Source organism: Manacus vitellinus, unplaced genomic scaffold (assembly GCF_001715985.3).
Source record: "Manacus vitellinus isolate BGI_N305 unplaced genomic scaffold, ASM171598v3 scaffold_6_pilon, whole genome shotgun sequence".
Classification (NCBI taxonomy): Eukaryota; Metazoa; Chordata; class Aves; order Passeriformes; family Pipridae; genus Manacus; species Manacus vitellinus.
Genome location: NW_021940750.1, coordinates 36,502,956 through 36,519,843, shown reverse-complemented (window position 1 = coordinate 36,519,843; position 16,888 = coordinate 36,502,956). Strand labels below are relative to the sequence as shown.

The 16,888-nt window shown below is 40.1% G+C and overlaps 1 protein-coding gene across 3 annotated transcripts in view; it reads right to left on the bottom strand.

Moving 5' to 3' along the window:
* ESR2 (estrogen receptor 2) overlaps window positions 1-15,229 on the bottom strand; it is a 36,783-nt gene extending 21,554 nt beyond the window's left edge. For 2 of the 3 annotated variants that reach the window (XR_001921970.2, XM_018082999.2), the window contains exons 1-4: window positions 15,092-15,229; window positions 11,284-11,756; window positions 6,892-7,067; window positions 4,035-4,151 (exon numbers count right to left, since the gene is read on the bottom strand). Coding sequence is in view for 2 of the 3 variants with exons in the window: in XM_018082999.2 (XP_017938488.1) it covers window positions 4,035-4,151; window positions 6,892-7,067; window positions 11,284-11,756; window positions 15,092-15,094 (769 nt within the window). In the remaining variant the exon portion in view is untranslated. Of the gene's footprint in view, window positions 1-4,034; window positions 4,152-6,891; window positions 7,068-11,283; window positions 11,757-13,004; window positions 13,235-15,091 lie in introns of those variants that run through there. The other variant, XM_018083000.2, reaches the window with a different exon arrangement.
* Window positions 15,230-16,888: the final 1,659 nt, after the last annotated feature.

The following is a 16,888-nucleotide window of genomic DNA, read 5'->3' as shown; positions in this document are numbered from 1 at the left end:
AGTAGCAACTGCAGATTCTACCACTGAATATGTTATAATCAGTTTTTTTACGTGTTTGAGCTCAAAACTGGCTCCAATACACATTAGTAAATCATTATCTCTCCAGTCACCTTTGAAAGCAAATGCAAATGTTCTGCTGAGTGGCTATGCCAGAGCAGAGCTGCTGACAGAGAAGCTGCTGGCTGCTGTGTGCATATGAGAACATGAGCTGAAATTACAGTAATTTCTATAATAGCTAAAGTGCAATTAATACATCTGATGTCCAGAGAATGCCATGAAACATTTTTTTTCCCCACTTATTTTCTGTGTGGAAAGTACCTTACAATATTTCAACTGCACATGGTAACCACAAGCAGGAGAAAGAGCCAAATCCTGAACTGAACCAGTCCACAGGGAAATCTGTTTTTCTTTCTGCAAACTTGTTAAATGATGCCAGTATTCAAGGGCAGCATCTCTCCATCACTTCTGGTGGCCCCTCAGCCTCCCCACTTGGGACAGGGTGGGGTCTGAAAGGAGCTTTGTCTTTGGAACACTTTCAACACCTGAGAGCAGACACATGGGGGAAAAGATACAGGAGTGAGGGATAGGAGGGAAATAAAAGGTAGGTCTAGTTGAACAGGGAAACTGAAAACTCCTTATGGAAGAAGGTCTATTTGAGCCTCAGGAAGCAAAAAAGCAAAGTAGAGCATAGCTCCTCTAAGAGTGGCTATAGCAAAGTGATGATCAAATCCCCTCTCCTTCACTGCCTTTGCCCATTTCAGCTCCCCAGGTAAACGCCAGAAAGTTCCAGGAGAAGATCAGTTTTATCCTGATCTGTTTTATTTAAAGTTTGCTGGGCAGAGTTTACTGCAGTATTTCTGTTTTGTTTGTTCCTGGTAACAGTGTAATTTTTCATAATTATTTTTTCCTACCATTGTTAGTAGTCCTAGTGCCAAAATTTAGCAGTAGCTTTCTTGTTTGGAACAGCAGGGAACATGGACTTCCTGCAGAGAGATTTGCAGGTGTAACGTCTAAGACCCTCATTGTGGTTTTGGCAATGATGGTATATTTTGTAAGAAAATCCATTATCACCTTAATACAAGGCACTCCCAAGCTGGCCTCTGCCGAAATACCTGCAGCTTGTTGGGTTGAATTCTCAACATTTATGAAGGTGACAACATTCAAGAGAATTTCAGACCAGGAAACTCCAAAGCAACACTTTTCTACTGCCTCCTACTGTATTAAAGATGGCATGTACTGCCTAATTACATTTAGACACAGAAACTTATGTTATATACACACACATACCTGTGTGTGTATTTTTTCTCAAGGTGTCTATCGATAATATGCAAAATAAGCATATTAATAAATCTAAAGATTTATTTAAGTGGTGCGGAGTTTTTATGAAGAGCTTTCCTAAACTGCAAAGTGGTAATTGAACTTCTTTTTATCACTTCTGCTGGACAAGTCTCCACTGAGCAAAAATGCACTTACAAACCATTCTATCCTATCCAGGGTTTTAGCAGATGTGAACCAAGGCATTCACTAAGTGACCTGGGAAAGGAACAGAGATGGGGAAAAGCCTTCATTAAAAAAGAAGGTGTATTCTTTTATGGTTTTCTACAGTTAAAAAGTGGTATTAAAGCATGGCTCTAACAAGAAAACCTTTGAAAGATAATCGCTCTGGTCTGCAGGAAATGGCATTTATATTTCAGGCAGCCTTAAAATCTGTCTGGTTTAAATGTCTGTCACCATGTGTCCATACATCAGCTTTACTCACAGATGCCCCTTAACTCATCAGGTAACCCAGACAGTTCTGAGTAATTTCTATGTGCTTTTTTCTGAAATTAAATTGTTCGGACTCTCAAATTAAACTTGTAAGAGTCTCAAATTCCAGTGCCACTATTTAAAAAAGTATTTTTTTAAAAAAATACAATTCCTTTTATTTTCCTGTTATAGTTTCAATCTGCCATTCTTTATCTGGCACACTCATTAATGTCCTTTAAATATTCATTATTGTAGGAAAACGTTTGTGAATATGTGGCAAGATTAAAAGGAACACAGGCAACATGAGTGCAATCTATAATTTATACTTGTAGTACCATAGTGCCTATGAAGTCTAATCACAAACCAGGACTTTCTGGACAACTAGAATAAAAGGATTAATTTAAGGCAAGTATTGTGGAGGTCCACCTTATGACATCATTCTGGGATCAATCTTTACAAAACCTCCATTGGAAAACTTTGAGTAAAATTCTCGGTCATAAAGATGAACAAAAGACAGTGGCACCATTCAGAAAGTAAGGTTTCGAAGGGACTCTTATTTGTAAGCTTTCCTTTCTGGAGGTAAGACCATTTTAATGAAAAACACTAATGAAGTTGAGATGCATCATCACTGCAGGAGAAGACAGGAGTTTCACACAGAAAGAACCATCTGACTTGAGCAAGAGAAACTAAATGTACTTCAGGAGTACAAAAAGAATACAAGGAGCAATTGAAATTGCAGTTCTACACTGGGAGTTATCAGCTAGAAATGAGCAGGGAGGCTGCAATCTTAACAGATCATAGTGTGATTAAGAACTGCCAGCATGATGTTACCATGAAAAAGGCAAAGAGGATCCTGGGCTGTGCACAGAGAAAAGCTCCTGCAGAAACAGAAATGTATTGATGCTACTGCAGTGAGGAGAGTTCACAGGAATACTGCCCATGATTCTGGTCATCCAAGTGCAAATTGGGTTATCTCCACCTGGAGCCGACTGAGGGACAAGCTACTCTGAAGACTTCCAGATTCTGTCTACTTTCCTATTTTGCAAGAAGGCTGTGTGGGGATATGATGTAGTCCCTAAATACAACCAGGTCATTAACAATAAAGAGAAGAGGAGCCCCTAAGCTAAAAGACAATATTGCCCCAAGAACAAAAAGGCAATCACTGTCCAGCAATAAATGCAGGTTGGAATTCTGAAGAATGTTCCTAATGAAAGGAATCATATTCTTCAAGCAGCCTTCAGATCAAAGCAGTGGGAGGATGAAAACAGTGCCTAGCCTTCAAATAGAAGTAGATATCTACATTAAATGGGATTAAATGAGATGCATTAATGAAGGGCCAAGCACAGTGACCTTCTCCTTTCCACTCCATTGTTCCTACGTGATGTTTTCCCAGCCTGTTTCTATCACGTACATTGGGGAATCTATAAGAAACAGCAAACCTTCACCATGAACATATGCTAGATATTGAAACACCTTTCGAATTATTTTCTTCTTAAAAGTAACCTTTAAAATATCATCCATAAATGTATAAATACATTGAGGTCACATCACTCTAAATAGAAGATAGGAGTAACAGAAAAGACTGGATAATTCTGAGTGGTGCAGTGATAAGAAGTGGTTGTTGACTATTTCTGCCCCAGAGAGCTGGTTCTTCACATGATGGGTAGTCAAGCTGCTGAGGGATGTTGTAGATGCTAAGAATTCATGGGGTTAAATAGAGGGACAGTGGAAAAGTTGCCATGTTCCCAGCTGAGAGCTGTCAGCAGTAGTTTCACATAGGTGTCCTCTCATTCTTACACTCCTCCCAAGGCAAGCACTCTTGCCACTGTTGGAGGTAGAATACTGAGTTAATTAACTACTGCTTTGATGTGACACTGCTGTTCCTTTAGTACATTCAACAGCAGAGCACAGCACAGGCTGTTTTACCTCATATTAAGCAGGGATTTCAGTTTGACTTGAGGCTCAGGAAGCAGCAGGTCTTGGGTTCCCATTCTGCAGAACACAGCAGGAAAGTAACCTGCCTTCCCGAGGTTATATGATTTTCACATGCTTAACCTACACTTTGCCCCTTCCCACAGGTTTTCTTCTGAAAAGTCTTCTCCTGCTTTAAGAATCAGTGCATTCCTTCCTATAAAACCAGCCTAAGCCTTGCCTTGATTGCCTGTTGTGCCTTTTCAGGATTTCAAGAAAAAAAAGCGGGAAAAACTATATACAGAACTGGCTGAAGGGAAGGGAAAAAAAAAGAGCCAGCAAACCCCAAGGAAATAACACAGAGATGCAAAACTCACCACATTTCATCATTCCCACTTCGTAGCATTTCCGTAGCCGGCATGCCTGGCAGCTTTTGCGCCTGTTTTTATCTATTGTGCATTGATTGGTGGCTGGGCAGATGTAATCATTGTGTCCTGCAGCAGAACAAGAAGGGAAAGTTTAACATTTCCAACCATCTCTCTTCCTCATCTCCCAAATCAGCAATGTTCTTGGTTTTAAGCATCTCGGCTTTTTCACATGCATATATCTAAGCTCCATTAATTTAACTGATGAAAAAAAAAGCAGATTTATCCTATATTAAAACATCAATTTGTGGCCTCAAAATTAAACAGACAACATAGCCCAGCTTTATAGTGATGACTGTTAGATAACCAAGCACCTTCTAACACTAACTCATTTTTGAAAATGGAACATACACTCTTGTGGAAATGTGCTCCCAACCTCCAACTTCATACTGTATATTGGGACTCTACAGATGGCAGATACTAGATTTTAATTTTTTTTTCCTCAGCAGAGTTGAAAAGAGCGGTGCAGACAGCTTCAGTCCTGCAAAGATTTAAGTAAACTACAGCTCTATTTACTGAATTCTGAAGTGGTGAGTTCCAGGAATGAAGAAGCCTTGGGAGGATTGACCCTGGACCAAAGTTAATTGAAAAAAAAGAAAAAAAAAAAAAAGCCCAAGAGAGAAAGACTGGTATGAAATACTGCATACTGTAAGTACAAAGAAAAGCACAAGTAGAAGGTATAACTTTTAGATATTCTGGAAAAGTGTTTCTCTTATTTCATTCTCTTCTCCTTCTCTCCCATCTCACCTCATTCCTATCCGAATCTCTTTACGTTGTTGTATTTCATTAATCAATAATCCGGTCCAAAGGTTTATTACTGTAAACTGGACTTGAGTATGATCCTGCTGTAAATGCAGTCTAATAATTTGCTGTCAAATACTGGAACTATCTCTTGCAGCAATTACCAAAGGATTCAAAAATTATTCAGTAATTTACATTTCTTAATGTCTTTTCTCCCAGGTTTTCTAAGTTGTTTTTTTTTCCAAACTATAAGAATAGATCAGGCAAAAATACAACTACTACAGAGGGTTTTTTTCATTTGATGTGAGTCCAGGAGTTCAGGTCCCCAAGAGTAATTATTTAACTGAACCATTGTGACTATTTCCTTGCAAAATTAAAATTATTTTAACCTTGAATTTTTGAACTGACAATTTTAGAAAGAAGCCATCAGGTTACAGTTTGTCCCATTTCCTACTGGCAGATATGACTGAAAAACAAATTACTGTTTATCTCTCTTCACACAACATGGGGGGAAAGGAGGAGGAAGCTCTCTGTTGCACTGTAACCCAAGCATAGAGGAATATAAAGTGATTTAAAACTCTCGTGGCCTTGGGATAATTTAGCTTGCAGGCAGATGTTCAGCAATGGAGGACAAACAGACTACACCACAAGCCTGGACAAGCCAAGGAGACCACACACAGTTGCTCAGTCATCCCATCTAATTTTAGTCAGACATTAGCCTGACGTTTTGGTCTATGGTAGGCCCAGAAGTTCTTCATTTTGATGTGGAATATCCTGCATAACAACAGTTTCAGCTGAGGGTTTGGTAGTGTTTTATGCCAAGAACTGAGTTTCTTTTATTTGAATTACAAACACCATTTCCTGACAGGGTATATTGAGGTGTACAAAGGACCACAGTGGGTAACTCGCTGACGGCCCAAGCACATGTGAGCAACACAGAGCAAGCAAATCATTTACTTGACAGAAAACACTTTGAGATCAAATTCAGTCTCCATTTGTGACAAACTGGAGACAAAGTTCTCTTCAGTTATTTTAAAAGTCTAAAGCACTTGCACCAGTTTACAGAAGTTGCACAATAAATTGAAAAGGCAAAACAAGTTTTGAATTACATTTGATTCTCGTGCTGACACCAGTTGTGCCGTATTGAGCCAAAAGAAAATATCTGAAGATTGCTGAAGGCTTTGCAGGCAGAAGAGGAAGGGGAACATTAGAGACCAAAAAAATGACAGGATTTTCTGTATTGGTATCCGCATATAGTATCCAATGTCAGTAGTAGTTTTCCACCCAGTGGCCCCAGATGAGGCCAAAGAACATGTTAAATAGACCAAGATTAAAGAAATGCAGTGCTCCAAAGCTGCAATACAGTGCCTAAGTGACTTCCATTGGCTGTGACAGCAAACATGAAGCCCTACATTCACACTGCAGCCACTCAGCAAAGTTGAACTAAATAAGAAATATTTAAGAACTTAAACATGGAAGTGGAAGTCTTAGATTGAGAGATCTGGTGGAGTAAGAGATATGGCAATCTAGGCCCTGGGTGGTGGAGGCATGAGTATTAACAATAATCAGGTTAGTGCCTAACATGTGCTACACATATTTTTATATCCTACATAGTGTGTAGATATTATTATACGCTATGACTCAACAGCTCTGGGCAATATACTCTTGTTAAGAGTAGTTCCTGGCAAGCAAAGTTTCCAGATAGTTGCCTACTTTGAGTCTGTGACAACAAATTCACAGTTACTACATCTATCTTGGGACACAAACTGTCATTACACTCACGGGTCTGCTGTGCCACCCACCCAGGACTTTGCTGTGGGGCCTTCCCGTGCCATGTGTTCCACCTCCTCTCTAAAGAAATCAATTGCTCCCTCTGAAATGTTTCCAGATCTTGATAACATCAGAGCCAAAAGACAGAGCAGTCAAATCACATGTTGCTCTCTTTTCAGAGTACAGCATCATGCCCCAGAATTTCAGATCAGTTCATTACTAGTAGATCCACTGCTGCAGCTCCTGGTCATATGGAACAACCTATTTGAGCAACATTATCAAAAGCCGATTGTCCTACCTTGAATGCTTCTTTTAAAGAATGCTTTGCAGCCTTCACAAGACCAGACCCCATAGTGGTATCCTGAAGCATAGTCACTGCAGACTGCACAGAAGTGGGCATCCTTTTTTGAGCCAGGATTGTTTGCAATTGGGCTTGTACAGTCATTGCCATTAGTTTTCCTTTTTAACGTTTCTCTGATAGAAAAGAAAAACATCTGTTATAAAAGAGGAGAAATTAAACCTGCACTACAAAGAGTTTCATAGTTTTCCATTGTCTTCTATTCTCTCTCTATAGAGTCTCATTTCTGAACACAGGATAGTGTGAAACACTGTAAAGTCTTTTCTGACAAGGTAATTTAAAGCATGTAGTCTGGTCCCTGAGCTTTCAGTGATGAGAGACTATAAAGTTCTAAAATACTGAAAGGCATAAAACTGGACTGCTGATATGTCAATCACATGAACCCTGGGAAAATCATATGGAATGCTGACGGATCTTGAAGAATTCTTGAAAATGTGCAAGTCCAGGAATTTGTGAAGCCAGTGGACTTTGCCTTTCGGAAGCTTCACAGGGAAAATGAGAACTCAGACAGCTCAGACTGACACGATAAATGCTACAACGAACAGAGCTGCAGTTTGTACTGTTAGTAAGGCAAAATTACGTTGCACATATGTTCTCAAGTATTTAATCCTTTACATGAGGTTTTATTCATTCAGTGACATTCTGGAGACAAATAACTTGAGATGCGAATCTCAGCCCACAAGACTGACTCATGATGTTAGTCAAAGTTTTCTCTTCATTGGTCACCCAAATGCTAAATAAATGGAAGTCTGAATACAAAAATAATGGAGAAATGCAATTAATAAAATACTTTCATTCATAAAAAAATTAAAAATTGCTCTGTATAAATTAGTAAGATATACAAATTCCTGAAGCGTTGCAAATAATTCCAACAAACAGTAACTATTCTTAGTGACTGAATTAAAATGAAAACAGGATAAAAACACGAAATAACAGCCAATTCCTGACACCAGGGTCCTGTAAACAAACAGCAAGAGGAAAGGAACTTAGATTATCAGTAATGTGGAGTTTAGGTATAGGAAGTACATCCATTGTATCCTTTTTATCTGGATGTCATTTTCTTGGTGGTTTTAGCAGGTTATGCCTTCAAATACTGTCATGGACAAACTCTCAGCAGCAGTTTGAGAGAAGGAAAGGTGTATAGTCAATTTATAGGTATAAATTTAATCACAGAGGCAGAATTTAGAAACTCTAGAATTTTCCTCGTCCCACTTTCCAGCAGGGTTAGGGAGGAGAAATAAAATCAGTTGGGATAAGACAGCAGGTAGCACAGTTTATGACTTCTATAGAACAAGGGCAAGTTTAAACAGAACATTGGAAGCATGTTGCAAGTGCTGTCAGAGGCTTTAACTAATATATTAAAAGTAGACTTTGTGCTGGTTTCATGACAGGAGGTAAGGACAAACACACCTACATGCCAACTAAAAACCACCAAGTTCATAAGTATATGAGGAGAACGTGCTCCAATTTCCTAGTAGAAAATTTGAACAGGAAAAAATGGTGTTTCTTGGACAAATTTCAAACCAGAAAAATTAAGGTATTTGTTGTACAATTGAGTTACTGAAAGATTTTTTTACAACATTAATTCATTCAGATATTGCAGGGCAGAAGAGTGTTTAGATGTTTAACAAGCTTAGTCTCCGATGACACACGCTCCCCCATTAATGGATTGGTGAATCACTGAGTTGTTTCCCATTCTGCCATGCTGGGAAGACTGAGGGGGATCTCTCCTTTAAAGTAAAGGGATTGTATCACATATGCTTAATATGCTGCTAATGAAAGGAGGAAAAAACGTTGCTATTCCTTCCCATTTCCCTGTATCTGGAAGCAAAAGTAATTTTGCATTTCACATTAGTAAAAGAGGTATATTTTTAAGCTTTACTTGGGAATCGTGATCCAATTGTGAGGGTCAGAAAAGACTCAAAATCAGCTGGAGAGCCTCTCTGTGACTGATTGATACGCTGTGGAGAGTGATGTTTATTGCCCTCGTTAAAGGACTGAGATGTTATGGATGAAAATAAAGAAAAAGCACAGATTGTAACACTCGGTGAGGAGCGTTGCTTTTTTACCTTCCAGCCATGACAAGTGTTTTTAAAAAACACTTTTTCTTTCCGTACTTAAAGGTGGAATGATAGCTACTCTGCACACATGCAATCTGGAAGACTTCCACAGACTGTGGCAAACAGCTTGCACGCAGAGGAACCATCTGGAACAAATTCCTCCTGGGTGCCAAACAGGCACCAGAGCCGCCCGTCTGCGACAGCTGCAGCGGCACAGCAGGAGGCTAAAACCCCATCAATTTGTTACCAATGCCTTTAAGGACAACAGAACCAGCAAACAGTCAAGAGCTTTAAGGGACACAGTCCCGAGGATCAGGCAGAGTGTCCACAGCAACAGCAATCCCCACGCGTGGTTAGAGACCACATCCCAGCACCCTTGGGACTGGAGCACCTTGGAATTCTCAGCAGATAAACAAGCTGCCAGGTCCTCCAGATGAGCTGGCAGGAGCTGGCTGGATGCCCACAATGCTCCTGCACCAAAGGATGCAGGAAAATGGGGGATTTACCCTGGCTGCCACTGAGGAACCACGTGGAAAAAGATTTATCGCTTTATGCCTCCTTGTATTCCTCTCTGTGGTTTCTATATAGAGATGTTAAGTTTCCATAAAAAGAATTAAGACTTTTTAAAAATTAACTAGTAATTGATTTGCTACTAGTCATCCTACTACTCTGAGCAACCTGGTCTAGTGAGAGGTGCCCCTGCCCATGGCAGGGGGCTTGGAACTAGATGGTCCTTAAGGCTCCTTTTAACTCAAACCATTCTGTGAGAAAAAAAATTATACTCCAGGTTTTCTTGGTTTCTCTTTGTTAGGTCATCATGAGCTACATGAGCAATAGTCCTCATACATCTATACAAATGGCAGAAGAATTATTTATTTAAACTCCAGTGTGGCAGGTTTGGCTTCCCTTCTGTCTATGTAGAGAGGGCACTGCAGAGCATCAGACAGGAGTTCTTGGATTATTCCAACTGTTCCAAACACTAACCTACAGCAGCCTTCTGAGGGCTGTCAAAGTTTTGGAACCCTAACCAAAGTGGGAAGAGTTTGCATGTTATCCCTATTCACATCAAAGCTGCTCAGGGAATTCTTCTGTAAGTGCTACCCAGTGTCTCCCAATCCACACACCTACACTGAAAGTAGATTCACACTCCAGAACTGCCTGCTGCTCTCTGCCAACTCCAACTAGTGACTAGTCAGGTGGCTGGGATGAAGGTCTGTGCAGCCTACAAGTCGGAAGTAGATGTGGATCCCATACCTTAGTCCTGTGCAGACACCTTATTAAAGTTCACCCACTGCAGTACAAATGTGGGTAGTCTCCAAATAGCACAAATCCTTTATTAACAATTGAGTTAAAACTGTTGCCAGGACACGCTATTTTTCATACTCAAAATGACTGCTGAAGTTAAATAAGGAGCCCCACGAATAAAAATACAGCTGCTAAAGCAGGAACAGCACCTGCAACATCCTGAGCTTTTATCCATCCAACAAGTGTGCCCATGAATGGAGTAATTTCATCAGCTGATGATTTACACACTGCTTAAGGTTTGCAGTATGAGTAAATGTGTGGAAAGAGAACATATTTTTGCAGAGTTTCTTGTCAGCTGAAAATTTAGTCTGACTCTGCTGTTCACAACACCTTTACAAAGTCAGTTGAGAACAGCAACAAGAAACAAAGACAGACTTTTCCAGTAGCGGCCCCCTTTTAACATGATGCATGCTGCTATGTGACTGTTCGTACTAAAACCAAAGAGCAAAGAAAACATTTCCCTTGAATTTCAAGTTATTGAAAAGCCTTCACAACTATGACATGCAGTAAAAAAAAAAAAAAGAAAAAAATCAAATCTGGATAAAAAGAAATTCAAACAACATTGTATGAAAAGGAAGAAAGAATGAACTTTTACTTCTTTCGCTCAAAGGACTTAATTTGCAAGGGCAAAATTAATTTTTGCTACACAAAGTAGTACCTAGCAGTCTTGAACTTATGTTTACACAGAATAAACTGTTTCCACATTGAAGGTGTTTGTACTGCTTTGTGTTGGTGTATAGTTCTCTAAGGAGATATTGAAAAAAAAAATCTCATTTCAGAGGTTACATAAAAAAAAGAACAGACACAAAACTCAGGACTGATTCGGCGTCTGGTGGAGGTTTTTTGGCTTTGTTTCATTTTTCAGAGGGACCAAGAGAGAAGCTAAACGTAAAAGGAAAAAAAGACTTAAACTAAAGAAGCTATAAATAATTCTCAGCAAAGTTTTAAAGCACCAAATAGCACTGACTTGCTCACGGGCAGCACTGGCTCCATCGGTCTCGCTTCGCACCACAGGCTCTTGGGCTGCTCTGCGTAGAGCAGTGAGGACTGACAGTGCAGTGTCAGAGGGGAGAGGTGGCCAGGAGCAGACCACAGCCCACTGGGGCTCGAGGTTTGCCTCACAGCCACACTCTCTGAATCCCCAAAGTTGCTGGCAATGTTGTAATTCATCATAGCAGGGCTGCAGAAGGCCATTGCAGAATACTCGTGTCGGTTTTCCATGTAAGATGAGGGAATATAGAGTGGACTGTGCTCTGCTGTCAACGAGGTCTGGTTGCAGCTGTAGGGAACTGGAGAGATGACACCAGCAGGTGAGTTTTTGATTTCTGTTTTATTGCATCCAATATCCTGAAGAGGCAGCAACTGAGAAAAGTCCTTGTGAGAAGATGCACACAGGGACATTTTGAAGCGAGGTTGAAGGATGCTGTTTAAATATTCATCCTAAAAAGATAAGGTATGGGAAAAAAAAAAAAAAAGAAAGAATTAAAAAACTAAGAAGCTCTGTATTAAGTATTTTATCTAAAAGAAAAAAGGAACCACTAAACCAGAAAATATAAAAATGTCTTGTTAAAACAGATTAAACTGCTCTTAATCAATGTACAAACTTACTACCTTTAAGAAAAAGAAAGCTTTCTAGAATATCCTTAAAAAAATAAAGGCTAAGACACATGTTGAGTTCAGAGTCCCTTAAAAAATAATAACAATAATTTTAAAAAGTAAATTATTTAAAGCTCGAAACAAATATGAAGGTGACAACTTCAATCTTAACAGGAGTAACTTGTTACAACCAGGGTAAAACTACGCTGCATCAAAAGGAAAATTACCCTGTGGTCCACAGTTATGGAGGAGAAATCAGCTCTTTATAACTCATCATCTCCTGCTGTAACTGTACTACAGTTTTCAGCCTTGTACTACAGGGTACTTCCCTTTTCCATCACAAACATGTAACAGCAGATATTTTGAAAAAAAGCACGCACACATGTATCCCCTATACTTTCCAAACCCAGAACTCCACTGCACATCCCTCTCCACAGAGGAGGAAGACATATAATGGATGTCAGCAAGCAATGCAACTTCATCACTGAGAGGTCCCTCGATACGGCACCTCTGAACAGAGCCATTAGAAAAGCAGAAGTCACACAATGCAGATATTTCCAAAGCTGACAACACAACTCCAGTGATTTCATAAGGTCCAGAAGTTTTTTAATTCCTTGCCACTCTCCATCCCCATCCCAAGTACTCCCCATCCTTCTTCTCATCTGACTCAGCTATCAAAACAGAGACCTTAAAACACCCACAGTAAATACTCCTTGCCAGATTTAGGTATACCCAAATTATTTAAGAGAGAAAAAAATTTTGAAAAGAAAAAAAAGCCCACCAAAAGCATCCTCCAAAACATAACTCCTGTCCTGGAAGCATTACTTCACAGTGGCATTTAAAAATATTTTTTTCTTTATTCTTCATTAAAAGTTTCATCTGCAATTCATTCCAGCTCTGAAGAGAGACATAGTTTGCAATCCAAAACAATTTCGTATCCAAAATATCAAGTTCCAGCCCCCTCAATCTGATACTGCAGTGTACTTTTACAGAAAAGACCTTTTACAGAAAAAAATCACTGGATAATTAAACAGTCACCCACAGCTTTGCTGTTTCTCAGGTTGCCAAGGTATAGATGCTAAATCTTCTTACCTTTTTTCATCTCACATGACCAAAAAGCAAGATGAGGAAGATTCAAACACAAGTTTGCTGAAGTACAACAACCTCCCTGTCCCCAGAGTTCTCAGCCAGATGACATTTCTAGTATGCAGTCTTGGGCAATTAACACGGTTTTCTCCTCTAGGGTGAGGACTGAGAGTAGAATCATTAACAAAAAATGTAAGAAATAGTCTTTTAGACTAAAATGGATAGTTGAGAGTCCTGTCTCACTCTGCACTGTCTATGAAACTGAAGATATATGTAGAAATATCCAGGAACTCATTTAGATCAGCTCAGGCACTTCAGTCCCAGCTGCTGTTTTTTCCTTTGTGGGAAACAGGAAAGTGAGATATTTCAGCAGCTGTTTGTGTCCAGCAGTTCTTGGACTGGAACTCCAGTGCAGTCAAAGCAGGAGAATCTGACCTCACTCCTCACACAACCTACAGGCTTCATCTGCCCCCACCAGATGCTTCACAGCCTCCTCTAAGAGAAACCAAGCATCCTGCAAATCTCACTGCAAAAAGCACTGACAATCCCAAAGGTGCTTTCACTCCCAGGTTACAGGGTAGGTAACCCTGGGCAATTTTTCAGCAGCAAGTGATGGAACTAAGAAATTATCTAGGGAGTATTTTGGTTACTGCAAGTGGGCCCAGTGAGCACACTGGATTCAATATGCACTGGAAGCTTCTGTGTAGGCAAAGCTGTATACTCCTTGTAATCTTAGAGGCTGCATGTATTGTGGATGTGCATGGAAACTCTGCCAGAGCACCCAGAATATCCAGCAAAAGCTGTCTGTGCTAACTGGGTCCCTCTGCCCCCTTTGGAGGGGCACCCACTGCAGGGGACCCCCAAACCCTTTGCAAGGAAGGACCTGAGCAACATTACAACATCTCTCTTAGGGTCAGCTAGACACATTCTGCTGTGATACTCCAATAGATTTTGCAGCAGGCAACTGTTTGTGTAGGTTTCCCCAGCATTTGGAAAATACATGCTGTAGAAGCAGAGGGAACACAGAGCTGCTACTACACAATTCTATGAACTGAAATCAGCTGAGATTTAAGTCATGTTTTTCTGCAGAGGGAATCCACTAGTGTGTGTATGCAGAGTAACTGCCTGTTTAACAGAAGGACATATTCTCTCCAAAGGGCAACACACAGTATTTAGCAACATACAGAGAAGTTACCAGAAGCAAGACTGAGGTTTGTTTTAGGGATGGGAGTTCACACAAGCACGAGATGTCAGTACAGCCTTCCTGAAAAACATACTGCTTATGACTTATTTACAAGAGAAGGGACTCTGGGGTCCAGGAGGTTAAAGAAAACTGTACTCATGATCTTCAGCAGGCTGTAATATAGTGAAAAAATAACAGCATTGGCCTCAGATAATTAACTTGGGTAGCAGAAATAGTTTAGCCGCAGTAGACTATGGATCTACATGAGATCACGTAGTTCACACTTCCTTATATCTAGAGAGTTTAAAATGGGAAGCCCAGAGCCTCACAAATAAAATGGAAGTGATAAAATTGTCCATTATTGCTCAGAAGGTCCTAAAAAGTTACTGCTGGACTGTGAAGTTGTGTGTCTTAAAGAAGGACTGAAGATTAAGGAAGTCAGATCTCAAGATCTGAGGCCGGAGAAAACAAACTCCACTAACACCAGTAACTCAGAAGGAAGCACAACCACATTTAAGACAAGGATTACAATTAATAGTGCAACAGGCTAATAAATTTGTTCCATCCTGGTACAATGTCCTCATATCTTAGCTACTATTCATTAAACAGAAAATAACTACTACTTAAAGTGAAGTCCTGTCCCAACACTACCTCTTACTCTGAAGAAGGATTTTAAAAGCAAGATTCAACTATAAAGCACATTATTTAGACTCAGTCTATCAGCACTGCACTAGATCTGTACCAAACACAGAAACAAACCAGGTGTCCATTATTTTTATACTCCAGTCTTCTGGGAGTCTGAGAATGTTTCAAACCACTTAAGTCAGTTTAGCTTAGCAAGATATTCAACAAGCGAAATGCCACTATGAAATAAATAGCCACTCTGGCCAGTTCCTTGAGTCACACTTACCATTCACAGAGCTAAGACACTACGGGCAGGATTCACATCTGACAGAAGAGAAAACAACTCCATCGTCTCCAGCACTCAGAAGATGACAGCGCTATGTGGGATGATGTAGGGGAAAAAAAGGATGTTATCAATGTTCTCCACAAAAAAAAAAAAAAAAAAAAAAAAATTAGGTTTCTTGTCTTTAAAAAACTCTACAACAATTGAACGTGCAAGACACAGCAGATGAGGGACACGAACCTGTTTAGATGTCATAGTCAAACAGACACATGGGTAAATAATTAAGCCATCTGACCTATTTGAACAAACTCAAAAGCCACTTATTGCACATTACTTATACCAAGTATCCCTTTAAAAGCCTTGTGTGAAAAAACTAATTTAATTTTTTTGGTTGGTTGGTTTTTAGAGATTTTTTTTTTAGTTTTTGAAGGGGGAAAAATAGGTAGAGAGGGCAGGGTGCCACGTTTTATAGCCTGCTTGGGTACATAATACAATAGCTTTTCCTAGAAAAATGCAACATTGCAAAAAACGAGGGAGTGATGGATGTTCTCGGGCACCCTTCCATCAACATACACTACAACATACTTGGAATTTTATATATATTTTGAGTAAAGACTTCTTGCAATAGAGAATCAAGATGACCTTTTTCTCCGCTAGGCTTAAATTAAAGTGCAATCATTCTCCTAAATAGAGGTGATTCAGCAAGGGTTCGTTCCCCTACCCCACAGCTGAAGCCCCTCAGTCATCTTGTGGAGCATTCTATTAATATTCTGTTAAGTTACATTTTACACAACTCACCGCAACAATAAACTGAATCATTTTCTGAAAAAAGTGATCACTAAAGGAAAGTCGTTCTACAAAATGACACTTATGCTTCAGGTTTTGTGAAAAACTTATTACTCATTAAACACAGCGGTGCCAGATATTGCCAACAGAAAGCAGGCAAGTAAACAAGTTTATTATTACCTGAGAAGGACTAGATGCAACAAGTAGGAGGGAGTACAGGGAAGTAAAATGAAAACACGGCTATCTGTCCAGACCTCAGATGTTGTACTCATTCCTGCAAAATTAATAATCTGTTCTCAGTGACCTCAAGACCTTCTCTGAAGAAAGTGTTGCAGATTAAAAGCAGACAGGAAAGAATACTTTGAAACACTTAAGCAAAACGAGCCCCCTTTGGCCTATGTTAGCCTTTGAGATACCGAGGACACTGACAACTTCTAGACTATTCTAAGTATTTATAAAATATGTTTCAGGGTTCAATGCACATGACATGGAGGCACCAAGGAAACTGGGCTTGTCCCTCTAGAGGAATACAAGACTGTAATCTTCTACCCCCCGAAACGGAGCTACAAAGAGAAGAAATCCAGACTCTTTTCAGAAAAAGTGCACAAGTCAGAACAAGAGATCACAGTGACAAGGCAGCGCAAGGGAAATTTCAGCAGAATATATGAAAAATTCTCCACAGTGAAAATTAAGCACAGGAACAGGATCTCCAGAAAAGCAGTGAAATCCCTATCTTCAGATACCAGAAGGTGCTACAAGGTCTACCCAGAGCCTTCTCTTCACCAGGCTGAACAACCCCAGCTCTCTCAGCCTGTGTTCGTAGTAGAGGTGCTCCAGCCCTCTGAGCATCTTTGTGACCTCCTCTGGACTCGCTCCTTCTTATGTTCCACGTCCTTATGTACTCAGTATTCCAGGTGGGGTCTCACAAGGGCAGAGTAGAGGGGCGGAATCACCTCCCCTGTCCTGCTGCCACACTCTGCCTTTGATGCAGCCCAGGCCACAGTTGGCTTTCTG